Source organism: Aquila chrysaetos, chromosome 2 (assembly GCF_900496995.4).
Source record: "Aquila chrysaetos chrysaetos chromosome 2, bAquChr1.4, whole genome shotgun sequence".
NCBI lineage: Eukaryota > Metazoa > Chordata > Aves > Accipitriformes > Accipitridae > Aquila > Aquila chrysaetos.
Window position 1 is genome coordinate 3371496 of NC_044005.1, and position 16765 is coordinate 3388260.

A 16765-nucleotide genomic window follows, 5' to 3' on the forward strand; every position below is an offset into this window, starting at 1 on the left:
GCGAAAACTCAGTAAAGATTTTCTACTCGGGGCACTTCCAAGACACTCTTCCAGCAAGAGGACATACTGCAGCCACCTCCAAACCTGTATGAGATGCCATCAGCAGAGACTGGGAGCATTCCCATCACTAGACATGGCACTGAGGGGACCCCACCGGTAACAACATGTACAGATCTAATCAGTCACATTCAAAAAAAAGATGAACTTGTACCTACCTGGTGAACTGGAGTACAGCTGTAAAAAACAGGAATGGGATTTTTCTGGAGTGCTGAGCACTAATGTCTTCAAATCCAAATTAACGGCAGCTGTTGCTATTCACAACACTTATTAAAAAATGGAGCCCTTGTGTACACAGGCACATACTAAGCCCAAAGAACATTAATTAGCTGATCTGCAGTAAACTGCTGAGGGCTGGAACAAACAGCAGCAGCTCACAGGGGGGCAAAACTGGCTGCATGCGAGCTGGCGGCCTTCCAAGAAACAAGCAGCAAATAAACCCTGATGATGGGAAGATCAGGGACTCAAATGCAGAATGGCCTCTTCACATTATCAAATTGGCAGATGTTTTCATCTGAGCATGACTCTCTGCACAAAGCATGGAGGGCAATTCATTTTCTTAAAAATGTGGCAATTGTCTGGGGACCAAGAGTGGTCTTCTCATGACTTTATACTTCAGAGACATATTACTTAGAGTTGAATCACAAAACAATGAAGGCACTATGATTTTAATAAATGAAGGAAAAAACAAACTTGTCCTTACCATTTCATCCCGAGCTTCTGTTTCTTTCCGTAGAGGGGGCTCAAACTGCAGCTTATCAACTACAAAACATTACATTTTCAAATTTAATACAGACAACATTATACTAGTGCCCTTTCAATGCTTACTACAGTGAAACACATGTTGTAACAGACCTAAATATTATGTACACAACACTTAATTTGCCTATAAAATATGACCATGACTTTAATATCAGCACTATTGTCTAAATGCTTAAATTTGCAAATATGAAACCCACAAGAAACGGACCGAAAGTAAATACCAAGTCATTACATGAAAGTACACTAAAACGTAACTATGTAACCACGTGTCACTTTTAATGCATGTGAAAGAGAAGAAAGAGGCTTTTTAACAGCAACCTCCCTAAAAGTGTGATGTACATGATGCAGAGGAGCGGATAGCATTTACACTACAAAAGACGTTTGTCCAAACCTGGAGAAAGATAATTTCTACCCTCAAAATTTGAACTTAGATCCAACTGAGTAGTGTATTAATATGGAGGAAAAAAGAAAAAAAGGAAAAAAAGAAAAAAAGGAAAAAAAAAAAAGGAAAAAAGAAAAAAGGAAAAAGAAAAAAGAAAAAAAAAGGAAAAGAAAAAAGGAAAAAAAAAAAAGGAAAAAGAAAAAAGGAAAAAGAAAAAGAAAAAAGAAATCCCCCCTCCCCCCTTCCCCCCTTCCCCCCCCCCCCCCCCTCCCCCCTTCCCCCCTCCCCCCCCCTCCCCCCTTCCCCCCCCCCTCCCCCCTCCCCCCTCCCCCCCCCCCCCCTCCCCCCCCCCCTCTCCCCCCCCCCCCCCCCTTCCCCCCCCTTCCCCCCTCCCCCCTTCCCCCCCTTCCCCCCCCCCCCTTCCCCCCTCCCCCCTTCCCCCCTCCCCCTCCCCCCTCCCCCGCTCCCCCCTGCCCCCTCCCCCCCCTTCCCCCCTCCCCCCTTCCCCACTTGTCCCTCCCCCCCCACCCACTCCCCCCTCCCCCACCGCCCCCCGTCCCACCCCCTCCCCCCCTCTAAAAAAAGAAAAAAGGTTATATTAAAAGAAAATGCATTATGTTAACACACACCCCAGTCAGGACAGCTATTGCAATCACAAGTGCACCATCAGGGTCAAGAAAAGGTTTCCCTTATGAATTTGAAACAATGTGCAGACAAAACACAAAACGCTACATTTTTTCTGTATTTTCTCATCACACCATGACACCCAATGTACTCATGTGAAAAGATGCCCTCCTAATTATCAATTCACTCTCCTTTTTTGATGTTTGCATGTTATTAGTGTTTTTGCTGTTTTAAGTAAGGCTGCATGGTCTGACAGAAATCACAGAGCTGAAAGGCTATGCTGGTCATGCAAGGTTTCCACATAAACATTACAATGCAGCGATGAGATGGAACGAAACAGCGGAAAAATATGCAAGTTTTAATTTTGGTTTTGGAAAAATATTACTGAAGATTCATGTGTACGTGCTGTTTCTTCTGGTTTTGTTTCTCAAACGTGCCAACAGTGGAAGAGACTTTCCACAGTACCCAACAAAAGAATGACACCGACATCCTCCATCAGCAGAAGCAAATCAACACCACAAAACGGGCAAAGCACTTTAGGAACTTACAGTTTATCTCCGATGCTGTTCTTTCTGCCCTAATGTTCCTGTTCGTAGAACGAATTGTATGGCGGATAATGGAGTGAGGCTGCAAGGGTTATAAATGGAAAAAGCTAAGAAAGGTTGCGTGGCTTTCTGTTGGATCTCAATCCACAAGCAAACCAACAAGGAGGAAGAATAGCTGTTGCAGTCGCACACTGTAACACGCGCTGCCTTCGTCCTAGCCTCGCACAGGCTATGCACAGGATCCTTCCATGCACCCACAGCGTAAGCGTGACAAGTGTCACGCTGTGGCACACTATTTCCTGGCTTCTCCTGCACGGTAACTCTTAAAACGGAGCTCTAAAAATGCTGGGGCAGAGTCCCTGTCAAGCTGCCATCTTACATTCCCAAAGCAAAGCAGGGTATTTAAACCGTAGTTTGACCTAAAGACAGAAAATAAAAGATGTTCTCACCTCAAAATCATCATCATCAACTTCACTGTAGTGTGTATGGTTGTCAGGATTATTAACTTTGTCCAACAGCTCAACTGCTAAAGATCTTGACAGACCAGGCTGCCCTACAAAGCTATGCTAGAACCACAGAAAAGAACAAGTTATAATATGCAACTGACATGTAACTTTCATTAATAAACATCCAATATAGAATGTTACTGAATTTTGCCTTCTTTCTGGGGGCCTGAGTATTTCTTTAATGACTCCTTAATGGCTAGACTTTCTAACCCCTCCATAAGCATGGAAACACCATGCTTCTGGCCACTTGTAAATTGGAAATTAAACTGAGTCAAACAAACAATTACACCTTAACTTAATTTTTTACAGCTTCGGTCAGGTTTAGGAAGGCAGAAGTAGATACACAAACAACTGCTAAATACATCCATTTTCTATTTGGGTGACAGGAAAGGTCAACATCTACGCAGCTATATTTAAGAGGCTGACACACCCACTTGCAGAAAGGACAAGGCTGAAGACAGAACATGAAGCAAATTTCTGTAATTGTTCCTACCAAAAATCTCAATACTGAACAAAATCTTCCTACTTCCTACAGTTGACCAATATCTCTTTCCTTCAGATTTCACCACCCATGTTGTAAGATCAGAGGAAGAAAATTGTTCCAGCTTGGTTTCCTATTGATCTATTGCTCACTTTGAAGCAAGAGATCTCTTACTGATGTCACCAAATGTTCCAAGTCACTTACAGAAAGGAGTCTGTCTGCTGTTGGTCTCTTCTTTGGATTTTTTGTAAGTGCTATTTTGACAAAATTATGGAATGTTGATGACCTTAAAGAAAAGTGAGGTTTTATGTTTAATTTTTCAAGAAGATATTTTTGATTTTAACACAGTTACTAAACACATTACAAACAGGTGTGCTAAATTAGAATGTTGTCCAGGTATCTCACCTCAGGTTTCAATAATTATATTTCCAAGTTAACAAAATAGCAAAAAAAACCCCATTTGATTCATGGAACTTGCATAGAAAACATTTTGGTACAGAAAATAAACCAAACACTATTTCAACTTTTCCCAGTTTCCATTGTTACGGAATTAGGTATCAGAAATAAAATAAAATAAAAATTGTGAATTACATACCCAGCAAACCTTCAAAATCTAGGCAAACCTACCAATTTCACTGTTCTTGGCTACAGGTGGGAAAATAAAATACAAAGTTCTAGACAGAGACTCAACTTACTCTTCAAAATGCTTTGTTGCTATTTTCAGAACAACTTAGGTGACTGTGTCATATCACCTCTTTTTAGATCTGAATTATGACTTGATGTTATGACTGGACCTACAATTTTTCAAGCATTTTTCTTGCAATTGCATTTGTGTTAGTATGCCTCTCTGGGGACAATATTAGCCCAAGTCTGCTTGCTTTCCAATCACATTACAAAACACATTTCCTCTTCTAGTCACAGCATCTGAGAAGGCGGCACTGGAGAAGTAAAGTGCATTGGCTAGGGTTACACAGAGCAGTTTCAATACAGGAAACATGCACTTAGAAGTATTTTCTCCCTTCCTCTAGCACACATCTGCCCACCCAAACACCTCAAGGTAAAAACATTGTACAGCAGCATCATGAGCAAAAAATCCTGCATACCAGAATTGTTTTGAGTGTCATAAATAAGATGTTAGTAAGTGTGGTACAAAATCCTGCAGGCACTAGGAAGGTATCACAGGTTAAAGACATCATGAAAGGATTAAACGATTACCTGTCCCATTGACAGTGGCAAATGCCCTACAATAGGAATTAAGGGGAAGGATAAAAATAATTTTTCTTCCTAGAACATACAAAGAGGACTGGAGAAGGGAGATTTCATTTCCCTCCGATCACTGGCAGGGATCAATTTACATAGGTAGGGCTGTCCTGTCCCATACTGATGGTCTTCTGTCATGTCAGAAAATGTCTGCTGCTGGACTTTAACCCTCTCGTTTGCTTTCAGACACCTATAAAAAACAACTAGTTTTTTCTCAGTGAAAATTCCTGCAAGTGAAATCACCTCTCAGGTTCCTGAGTTTAAATCTAGCACACACTATTTTTCACTGCCTCCCTTCTTCAGTAATGACAAATAGTTTTTTCACATTATCTACAAAATACTGAACAAAGGAAAGAGTTTAACCTACCATTTTGCTTTTTCCTTTAGCTTTGGCGGTTGAAAATTACTTTTTGACATTAAAAACAAAGCCCTAAAGGTAAAGAAAAATAATGTTATTATATGGTAAAAAAATAATTAATTTCATTCCAATATCTAAACACTTCAATACTTTACAGTAACAATCATATTGGTGAAACTGGATTATAGTCTATACTGTGTTAGAGGACAGACACAGTAAAGCTGTTCATTTTCTTATCTTTAAATAAAATCTTTTTATCACCATGCATAATCCTGTTAAACATAAGGCTACAGCTTCTCTAGCCATTTACTGTCACTGGATAGTAAATCTGCACCTGTTCTTAATCAGATTGTTGATGACACTACAAAGTTGTTGGTGGTTGTGGTTGCTTTTTTTTTAATTTAAAAATTTTGGTTATTATTTCAATTCTAAATTTAAGTCTTAAGTAGTTTCAGACTGATGCCTTAAAAACACACACAGCTCACGCAGAAACCAGATGTTTGATGAAGGAATCCTAGCATGAGTTTCTAGGTCTGAGCTACAAAGAAGGTTAAACTATATCATAACAGTCCCTGCTGGGACTGAAGAGGGTCTTGGAGATAAGCAAGCTCCCCAGACAGCAGACCTCATCGGGTGCAGATCAAACATGGGCGGCTGAAGCTCTGCAAGTTCAATCGCTGTTATGCCAACCGCCCAGATATCGCAGAGCTGGTTATATCCACCGTTCTTTTCCACCGCTGCAACTTCTGGAGCCATCCTTTAAAAGCAAAGGCATTGTTCAATGAAAGCACCAGCCGCTTCTGAATCAGTGCCCGCACATGGGAGGCACAAAGCTCTTCACGTAACCCTAGAGCAGAAACCTCCCCAGAGAGCGTAAGTCAAGGAAAAGCCCGATGTCCCCCTCCCCTCACCCAGCATTAGGGGAGTGGAGAAGCACACAGAGGTGACGTGTTTTGCCCGAGGTCATGGGCTGGACAGCAGCACTAGGAATAGAACCAGTCTCATGATTCCTGGTGAAATGCTTTAATGACCAGATAATCTTCCTGCCCTCAGTCCTCCTTCTCCAACAGGATAAAGAGGGCAGCGAACAATTAAAACCATTGTCTGGATTAAGCTGTACATACGTGTTCAGTCTATACCAAGAATACCACCCTAGGCATCTCAACTGCATCACAGCAATCCCAGAAACCAACAGCAGTTAAATTTGCATATATAATCCAGCTCAAGATTTACAATGATATATTTGCATATTAAATATTGTCTTGTACAGACATTAATCAGTAGAGATGATTTAAAGATAGTTTAAAATCTGTTTTTCTTCACAATTCTTTCTGCACAGAAATTGAAAAGGCATTGTTAAGTTCATTCACTAAAAGTGTAAGAAGTTACTGAGAAACTAAATGACCATTAGGTATCCAGAAAAAGGGGAGAATGTTCTGCATTAATAAACTTGTGAGAAACAGCAATCCTGCCTCAATTATCAGGTAGCTTGTGTTACAGCAACAGATCAGCTACAATTAGTGCTTCCCAGACTTTTACCCTTCAGGCATTTTACTTGGAAGAAAGTGAATTTATCCAATTGCTATATATACTTAAAAGTATGTGTGTATACTTCAGTGCGTGTATTTTAGAATTCTTGGCATAAATACAGACTTAGCTTTGCGTACAATCATAGCAATCAAAGTAGTTTATTACCAGTAAGGGGTACCGATAAATGATTTCCTCTTCGCAATGGTGGCTGTTATTTTTGCTGCTACACCGAAGTCAGCTGGAAAATAAAAATATCATAGACTTAGAAATCTCATTTTAAGACCCCAATTCTACTCTAGGAAGTATCATTTTATGAAAGAACAGTCACGTTCTCATCCAAATTAAAAATTCATTAAGCTTCAACAGTTAAAGATTAATGATGACATCAGCTAATGCCTTCACTGACATGACTTCAAATCGAAAAGTTTAGTTTCTACATACAGCTCACTCGTGATCCTGTTCCTCTCCTAGCTATTTTTCCATCTCACAATACAGCAACCAAGCAACCTCACAAAATTTAGTGGATATTCAATTTAATATTCAAGAGGAAAAATAGCATCATGCTTTGGAAACGGTGCTATTTCTGTGTTACTTATGGAGGAACTGCGGGGGGCCATCTGTTCTCATTTCTGGAGACTCTGTCTAGGGGACAATAATCCCTTGCTATGAGCTGCATATAATCAGGTGGTCTCGCAGAGCCAAAAATCATTGAAGTCCTTTTTATTTTTATTGCATTTGTAGTACAATAGCTGGAGGATAATTGTGGGCAAATCCAACTAGCTTAGCAGGCAAAAGGAAGGTATCAGTGGATGACCCAAGTTTAATGCAGTTAGTGGAATCTCCTATCAGTTTCAAGGTTTTACTCTTCTTCCCCCCCCCCCCCCCCCCCCTTCTTTAAAAAGCCATACTTTCCTAGCACACCACTCCTGGTTCACCGCAGGGTAGTAAATGTGTTGAAACACACAGCTTTTCTGAAGAGCAGCAATGCAGCTGATGCACAACCACCTGAATTCCAACACTGAACACAGTAAGATGATGAGCATCCCATTCCTTCTCCCATGATGTCTGCTCCCTACTACCTGTAGAGCCCTACCTACACGCAGACTACTGTGAAGTGAGGCATCAGACAAGCAGATAGGGGGTTTGAAGGCAGCACACTCAGGTAACAAAGAGATTGAGTGTGTTTGTGCTGTGCTAGATGGAAAGCATCACTGGAGGAAGCCAGTAATACAGATCTCTTCTGCGTTTTCATCTGTAGACCTCAGAGGGCTTGCAAAGGAGGAGAGTTTCCTCTTCTCCACCTGTGTGGAAATGCTCAACATCATACACTGGGCTAGAGGCACAGCCAGGATCAGACCCCACTTTTCCACAGGCTGCCAGGCTCAGGAGATGCTGTCTCACACAGCAGATCCTTGGAAGCTCTGAGGAAGAAATGCCATTCTGGCTAGGAACAAACACATTGATATCCAGGTAACCCCAACCTGGCAAATTCCAGGGAAACCTGGGAGGCTTCAAGGCTCGGTGGTTGAAAAAAGAAATTATCTGTAACTTCTTGAGAGAATGCAAAACTTCTCATCTCATACATACACAAGCCCACGGATACACACTTTCTGTTGTCAACTATTACCCCAAATAAGAATAAGAATATCCTACAGTGCAACACCAAAAGGTTCATGCCACTGAGAACAGTATCTAATAAAATTGACTGCAACAATACAGGAGATCTGCTGTATTATGCTTTATCATTTGTAGCAAGGTCAATCTTTGCTCTGCATGTGCTGTTCAACACAAACCAAAGCCTTACAAAAGCTGAATATTCTTCTTGGGAGGCATGGTCTCTACATTCTGGTTATTTTTTTGTCTAAATGGAATGATAAAAGTAAAAGGCAACTTGATAAATCGAAGTATCCCAGCTGGTACCGTAGCTTTTGATTGATCAAATTAGAACATTCCCATTTGCTTTCTGTCTTATTATTAAATTCAGGCAACTTACCTAATTTGACATCTCCGTGGTCTGTTAGTAGAATATTTGCACCCTAAAACATAATAAATAGAAAGTTAAAAATCTTTTAACAGGAACATTTTTCTGCATGAGAAAGTTTAAGGTAAGCTTCTCAAAGTTCCAAGTTACCTTTATATCTCTATGCATTTTGCCCTTCATATGCAAATAAGCAAGACCCTGGAAATGAGAGATACAACACATCATTTTGCCATTTGTTAACATACTACAAAGCTAGTCCCATTTAATAAATTTAAATTACTCAATGTATTTTATTTCAAAGTGGAGAAATTTGAGATTTGCAGATAAGAGGTATGCTGCATTCTGTTCCTTGTCTCTCCCAGCTCCAGCCAATGCATGTGAAGACATGTTTAAACCAGTCATGGTGTAACATTTTACATAGATACATGTGTATTCTCAAAACAAACCTCAAGATACATCACCTTTTCCATTTACTAAAATTAACCATATTTCCAAAATCTTGAAGGTTTCAACAAGCAGGTGTTTAGCCTTTAAGCTGCCCTTCCAGCAATACAAGTTCCTGCAGTAAGAAGAGATCAGGAACAGAACTGCCAAGCAGATGAGTTCATGGGTCTACACCCCTGCCTCTGGCAGCGACCAGTTAGGCCACCGCTTCAGGGAAAGGCGTGCATCCCCATGATTCTCTCACATAATTATTCATGGATACCCAGAATAGGGAAAGAAAAGCTCCTTTAAGAAACAAGCTGCCTGCATCATCTTACCTTGCATTTCTAAACTTATTAGCAATCACAAAATGAAACAGAATTTTAGTAATCTGGTTGCAGTATTTTTCCTCTACAAATTATTAGAACTTACTGCCACGATTAAGCTGGCAGTTTAAAATGTGCCTTTTTTTTCATTACTAAGCTATCTACTCTCACCTCCTAGCTATTAGCTGTTTTCTGCAACAAGATTCAAAAATTTGTCCTAAACAACAGCTGCACTGAATCACTGTGTTAGAACAATGGATGAAAACAGCCCAGACATCATTGTGGTCACAGCCTGCGAAGACCTGTCCTCCACTGTTTCCCTGAAACCAACAGCATCACCAAAGAAACAGGAGCAGGACCGAGTTTCAGTATTTTGGTCCTGTAGTGAGATCCATAGAGACGGCTGCTCTTGTGTAAACTCCTTTGCAAATTACAGCACAGAAGCAGCACTGCTCTGACAATGATTTTAAGCAAGTATTTATTTGCACTGCATTACTGGAGTTTCTTGCTAATTTTTATTTATAATATGGAAACTAATAGATTAACCCTGGTTAATTGGTTTCAGCTGGCTTCCCAATGCTTAAAAACGTAAATGATGGTACTGCAGTGCTTTCTGAAATCATCTTCTGTATCTACTTTCTGTACATGGAACAAACACTTATTGTATACCTGCAGAAGTACAGTACCTGTAAAGTTTCTCTGCATACATATGCAATTTGTAACTCTGACAGAGGTCCTGTTACTGAAAACAAAGATTAAAAGGTGTGTAAATCTACAATACACAACACATAAATAACATTGTGAAGCAACCAAAAAGTGGTATCTCCATGCAAAAGTTAAAGACTGATTTTACATGAACTGTATTTTACATTGAGCTGAAAAGAGGGTTTTATTTGCTTGTTTTACAGAAAGGCTTTCTGTAAAAAAAAAAAAAAAAACAACAAACCACCAAAACACACCACCACCACAATAACAGAAGACAATACCCACAGTGAGAAGAAAACTTGTTTTCACAGAAATCTAATTATCATTTTAGAAGTGATTTCATAGTAATGTAATACCCTGTATTCTGAGGAAGGTAAAAAACAATAGAAGTGACTGCTGCTAATTTTTTAATATTAGAAATGACAATGTTCTATACTAAGGGCCCATGGGACTTAGAATTGTTTTAAAGCTATTTGTACTAACTGGCTGAAAAATAAAGCAGAAAAAGTTCTGGTATTCAAAAACTCCATGTCACCATTTAAAGGCAGAACAAGTCCCCAGACTGCTTTTCCAGCAACTCCAATAAATTCTTCTACAGAATCAACAACTCTAGATGAAAACTGAGAGAGGAAACTAATAATAAAAGAGCGGTACAGTATTGCACAGGAGTGGGAATAAGAGTAATTTTTACCCTTTAAAGATCAAATTTTGAGATTTCCCAGTGAAAACTGCTTCCTTACACCATGCACAGTCTCCGTATCCAATTAGTGGGACTTCTGGTTGCAAACTTTTTTAGAGGTCTTTTTTCCACCCCTTCAGAAAGCAGATAACCTGCTTCTGCATACGGCTTTCAGAGACAGGGGCTGAGAGAAGCCAAGATGCAGGCGAGCTCCCAGTGTACAGCAACTGCAGCTACTGAAGAGCTCTCCACTGGAATAACTCAAAAGCTCTTTGGGTCAGTACCCTAAGCATCGTGGAGAAAAATAAACAGCATGATGATTAAAAAATAAAGCGTGTTCTGCCCTAGAATGACAGGGTATTAGCCCAAAATGATAATCACAGTATTTGAAAAGTGCTCCCAACAAAATCTGTTAACTGTAGCTAAAAAACACTGTTCATGCCCTAACAAAAAACACGTGCAGTGCCTGGCCAGTACCAACCATTCCCTGTTAGTTTGCTTATTACTTATTTTTCTTCTTTGTAGAAAGCTTCCAAAAGGTCCAAATGTAAAAATAAGTTTCAAAGTACCATGGTAAATATCTTGGAGGGATCCCCCACCGCAGTATTCCATGCATATCCACAGCTTCTCACGGCTATCAAAAGAAAGTTAAAACACAAGCATCAGAAGATGATTGATCTGCATACAGAAGAAAGTTAATAATGATTATTTAAAGTATTTTCTATTGGTCTTGATCACTCTTTGTTAAAAATACACATTCTGATACATGACTACCAGTTACACGTTTTAGATGTTGTTAATAATCTCAACAGAAATTCTTACCTAACAAAATGAAAATTTTATGCCAAAGTCACTGAGAAGTCTTTAAATGTTATCAGACCTAAAAGGTGTTGCTTTAACTCTGACCTCCTAACTGCAATAAAGAACATGCAGAAGAAACACCTGAGGTTAATCTGCTATCAGCAAGATTACATTAGATAAGATTGAAACTGCAAGTTTAGTGTGTTAAATTGAAATTAACGAATTTATATCTAAACAACTCTTCACAACCTCCACAAAGGGTACTTGGGATTTAGAAATGTAGCTGTTTTGTCCCACTTGAAGTCCATTTGGGCTGTACAGATTACTTAAAAAATGCAGCCCTCCAAGAAATCTAAAGATGAAGCCTCGTAGAAAAAGACCAAACAGGCGAAGTGGTGATATATATTCCCACAGAGCCAATTGATAAATGGCAGAGTTCCACACAAATGGAAAATATTCCCCAGCTTTCTGTATAACATTTAACGTGTGCACTTGAAGATGCAGCCAGCTGGCATCACCTTGTTTCTGCCTCTCAGTACATCACATCTGTTACACCAGAATTATGAAAAATGTTATTACCAGCAGCTCAGATTTAGTGTTTTGCTCTTACAACTCACTGACTATACTTCCACAAGACTACTATTAAATAAAATATCTAAAAGCAATTCTGCTCTAGATAAATAATCAGCTTGTTTTATATTAGAAGCGATAAACGTTTAAAATCTGCCCTGCAAATGAGTAGAATTGGATATGTTGCAAGTCTCTCTAGGGGAAAAGTTTCTTTCTGTTCCTAGTGATAAAAATATTCCAGCCTTTTGGCCAGCAGAGAAAACAAAGTATTAGTCACTTTTCTTTTTTTTTTTTTTTTCCCCCTTTTTTTTTTTTTTTTTTTTCCTTAAAACCAGTTGGGAACCAAAGGGAATTGAGCCTAGAGAAGAACACTGAGAGAGGATGTAAGTACTAAACCAGACTAAGCGTTGTCTTCGGAAAGAACCAGCAGAAATGCAGGTATAAAAAGTGGGGTTTACCTGAGATAGCTCCCAAAATAGGCGACTATGTTGCAGTGTTTGCATTCTTTAACCATATATATTTCTTGCTGTATCAATGAAAAGTCATCTCCTGAAAAACAGGAAGCAGCCACAGTTATATCACACTAAACTGAACATTCAAAGAGATCTGAAAATGTGCACATAACTCATAAAAACAAGCCATGGGCCTGGATAATTGCTAATCCCTTCACAAGGTTTTTCTAGCATGCCAGCCTGTTCAGCAATGGTTATCTACATATATCACCCTTTCAGTTTGCATTCTTTATTACATCCTTTGCACGAGGCACAAATATTTCTTGAAGACCAACAGAGAAGGGCTGGCCTGGTGGCCTGAACATGATCCATCAGTTAAGACAGTTCAGCATGCACCAAATGTGCTTTGAAAAGGAAGCAAAGAGATCCCACAGAGGGACGGGAGCACATGAGAAAACTCTGGAGCAGCCCCTCTATAGCTATCAGATAGCCCCAGCTGGAGCTGATTTGGCTTTACAGGGACATGGTGCTCACAGTACAAGGGTCCCAACAACGGAAAGAAAAATCACTGCAAACTAATTCCAGAGTCCTCTGCCTGAAACCAGAAGAGATCACATACCATAGGCTCTTTATTAAAAGTATTTCATTTCAAAATGACTCTGATAGAGCATATGGCCTGCACACCCACTCAGCCACGGCTGACTCAGAAGAGAAGCGCAAAGTCCTCTCAACACGGACTGCCTTGCCATGAGTGCATTTTTGGATGAGGACAGCTACATAAGCACATTTGCACATCTTAAATATCCTTTGGGAAAAAAAAAAAAAAAATTTCTACTGAAAAATATATTACGACCAGAGCAATAGCCTGGCAGGTTTCTGCCACTTTAATTTAAAAGGATAAAAGCTGTCATAAATTAAAAAAAATAGTAATATTATAGATGTAATGAAGCAAACTAAAATATTTGAGAGCTAGGAAAAACACTGGTATATTTTTATCAAAACCCATTGAGAGAATTTCCAAACAGAGGATGTTCTCCCCAGAATCTAGAGCTCAAACACCACAGCTCTGCCTCCCTGAAGCTCAGGGCAGGCTTACACCCAGCCCAGTGCTGGGACTCCTATGGAGACACGGATCAGCTGGCATCGCAGGATCAGCCGGCTTTGGAGAATCAGCCTGAACAGCAGTGATGTATCAAATAACATCAGCACAGCCTGACAGCCTCCCTCTGAAGAGCAACATAGCAAAAATCAGCCTATTAAGCCATCCTAGACGCATGCCTGCTTTGTGATCACAGATATATATATATACACTTTATGTTACTACCTTCATTCTTCCTTTGGCATGAACAGAACTTCCGTAACAGCTTGCAAGACATGAAAGAGTAGAATTTAGATCAAGGTTTTAGATAAAATGCTGCTCCAGACAATGTGGTAGCTACCATGTTCTCTCAAGGAAAAAATTGCTTTGTATGTTTACTTTTGTTTAAAGTTATCTCCTACTATCAGTGTCATGGATGTGCAATCCAGAAAACATGCACTGCTTTGTACCGCTCCCCTTAATTTATATGATTTTGACAAGTCCAAGAGGTGTCAAGCACTGCTGTAAACTCTGTTTGGATTCTTCATGTGTTTATTTAACAAGTAACAGTGTAGCTAATATTTTTAATAACCTCTTTAAAAGTAGATGGTTTTATTTGCTGTGCTTTGAAGCAACTTCCCTGAGCAACAGTGTCACTGGCACCCACAGGACCCACAGCAGACAGTACTGATGTAGGGCCCCGTGGCATTTACCATCCCTTTGGAAACCCTGGCTGTCCATACATACACCGGTACGTAGTGGATGTTTACAGATATAGCGAAAGGAGTGCCAATGTGGTATAACAATTTCCAAATGATCACAACCTTTATGTCTCAACGATTACCAGACTTTTACTTAAGTAAGTAACTATGAAATACAAAGGTAGAAGGGAACACACTTGTATGAATACATCCCTGACTGATTTCAGCAAATCCTCAGGGTCTTCTTGAAGTTGAACTGTACGGAGAAACACTTCACCGGGGCAGGAAAACATTAGCAGAAGAGTTTCAAATGTCAAGAGTCTTTTTTTAAACATAAGTGGTATTTTTTTTAATAATGAAAAAAAGTAAAGGCAACATGACTTCCATAAGTTTAGCACAGATTTCACACTGTGCTTGCTTTATGGGTTATCTTTCAGCTACAACTTTGCTTGAATTCATGCACTTTGCCTATAAATGATTACTATGAACAAAGAATTTTTGAGTTTGAATCAGATGGATTCATTCCTCCCATTTCTCTGACAAACTTCCTAAGGGAAATTGTTGAATGCTTACAGAAAACTAACTGCAGCATTTTAAAACTACAGAAGTTTTTCAAGAAAGTAAAATCTAAGCAAGTTTCAAGGCAAAAGCCTCCTACCCCACACCAAAGAAGGTACTGTCTTCCTCTAATGCTACTAGCTGTCCATGAGTTCAGAGTATCAAATGCCAAATATCCATGCCCTTTTCTTAAACTGCTATCTTCAAATCAAAGAATCTTTGATATGTCAGAAGCAGCATTTCAGAACAAGTAGATACTGTCACATGTGAAAATCATGATCAAGAAGCATCCCCACAACAGCAAAAACTTGCAGGCAGCAGCCGGAATTGCCTGTCGATAGCACATTAATTGGGCTGCCTAGTGTGCAGCAACAGCAAAGTCAGTTCTAGGAACCATGACTAATGGGGATAAATTGAAGGAAATACGGTGATTTGGGCTAGAAAAAGACTGTCAGTAGAAAAGATAACAACCTTCATGCACATAAAAGATATCAGGGAAGGGGGGAGAAGGGATAATCCATTCTCCAGTTTTATGATAGGACAATTAGCAATGGGCTTAAATTGCCTTAACCTACATTCCCTGTAAAGATGAAAAGCTTTTCTTACCAGAGTAACATCACAGCACTGAACTCGAAGGGATGGGAAGCTGTGGAATTTCCCACCAGTGAAAAAAAAATGAAGAAAACACTGAACAAGTGAGTCACTTAAGCTGATCCTGCCTGTAGTAGAGGAAGACAGAAAAGATGACCTCTTGACTTGCCATTAATAAATGAAGAATCTATGCAAGAAATGGGGATACCTACAGAAGAAGGAAAAAAAAAGGATTTGGAAGAGGAAAGGGGGGTGCAGGCTGAATACAGACAGGGAGCTGATAGAAAAGTAGCAAACAGACAGAAAGAAGAGAAGAAGTATCCATGAGAAAAGTTTGGCTAAAATATGCAGAAAATTATTCTGAAAGATCAGACACAGAGATAGGAGAGAAGATGTATAGTCGTTCAAAGACGACAAGAATGAATTCAAAACAAAGGAATTCAGAGTTTCCAGGCAGCTGGAGTATTAATCTTGGCGAGAGACGCTGGAATAGGGCAAAAATTAAATATCCTTGGATAGCATGAAAAAAAAGAAGACAGTAAGACAAAGAATTTGTAGAAAATACTTCATTGAGAGGGAGACAGCAAGATAAAAAGAATTAGATCAAAGGTGACAACATATCCGTACAAAGAGATTCGCATCTGTTTTAGTCGTCAGAGATTGCTTGATGCTAAATAACACGGAATTGGAAAAATGTACTTTTTGTCTACTCACATGTTTGCAATTATGGGTTATGTGGCATGCTGAGCAAAAACATCGTTTAGGGAGCTGCTGTAAATCACACGAGCAGCGTGGTGAGTCACTGCAGCTTGCTACTATTATGTAATTTTACCTCTGCAGTGAGACACATAGGACACAACAGAGCGTTACAATGGAATATTCTCCTCCGATCACAGCCTGCAGTCGAGGCTGCTCTGCTTGGCACAACCAGCTGCTTGTTCTCCAGCACAGCTGGCAGGGAGGAGACCGCTGGAACTTGCAGCCATATCATCGTGTGATGCGATTGGATCAGATTTCAGAAGCGAAGCTAAGCAAAGTAAGGCCTGGTAAATTCAAAACAAATCCATATTTAAACAGGTGATCACCAAGAAAACCGACAGCCCATTACCACCAGTGAATTACTCTATTTGCAGACACTACTTCTCACCTATATGGAACTGGCATGTATCGATGTCCTGCCAAGTTGTCCTAGATGGAGAGCATGTGTATGCTGGATCCACATACCCCACTCTGCAGCATGGGAAGGATCTGATGGCTCTAGTGCCTATCACATAGCGCTATTAGGTCTTCTGAGCACGCCTGACCTTGATGGTTTTTAAGCAAGTTTACTCCTGGTCATATTTTCATGTTCTCCACTGACTGCTTTGAGTGGTCCCATCCTGCAAAAAGATGCAG

General features: G+C 39.9%; 1 protein-coding gene across 3 annotated transcripts in view; it reads right to left on the bottom strand.

The window, feature by feature from the left end:
• The window catches only part of MAP4K5 (mitogen-activated protein kinase kinase kinase kinase 5), a 73082-nt gene that overhangs the window by 23905 nt on the left and 32412 nt on the right, over window positions 1-16765 (bottom strand). For all 3 annotated transcript variants that reach the window (XM_041121935.1, XM_030041036.2, XM_041121939.1), the window contains exons 4-15: window positions 12449-12539; window positions 11189-11253; window positions 9922-9977; window positions 8637-8684; window positions 8499-8541; window positions 6671-6743; window positions 5601-5732; window positions 4985-5047; window positions 3562-3643; window positions 2820-2936; window positions 2374-2452; window positions 761-819 (exon numbers count right to left, since the gene is read on the bottom strand). In XM_041121935.1, the coding sequence (XP_040977869.1) occupies window positions 761-819; window positions 2374-2452; window positions 2820-2936; window positions 3562-3643; window positions 4985-5047; window positions 5601-5732; window positions 6671-6743; window positions 8499-8541; window positions 8637-8684; window positions 9922-9977; window positions 11189-11253; window positions 12449-12539 (908 nt within the window). The remainder of the gene's footprint in view (window positions 1-760; window positions 820-2373; window positions 2453-2819; window positions 2937-3561; window positions 3644-4984; window positions 5048-5600; window positions 5733-6670; window positions 6744-8498; window positions 8542-8636; window positions 8685-9921; window positions 9978-11188; window positions 11254-12448; window positions 12540-16765) is intronic.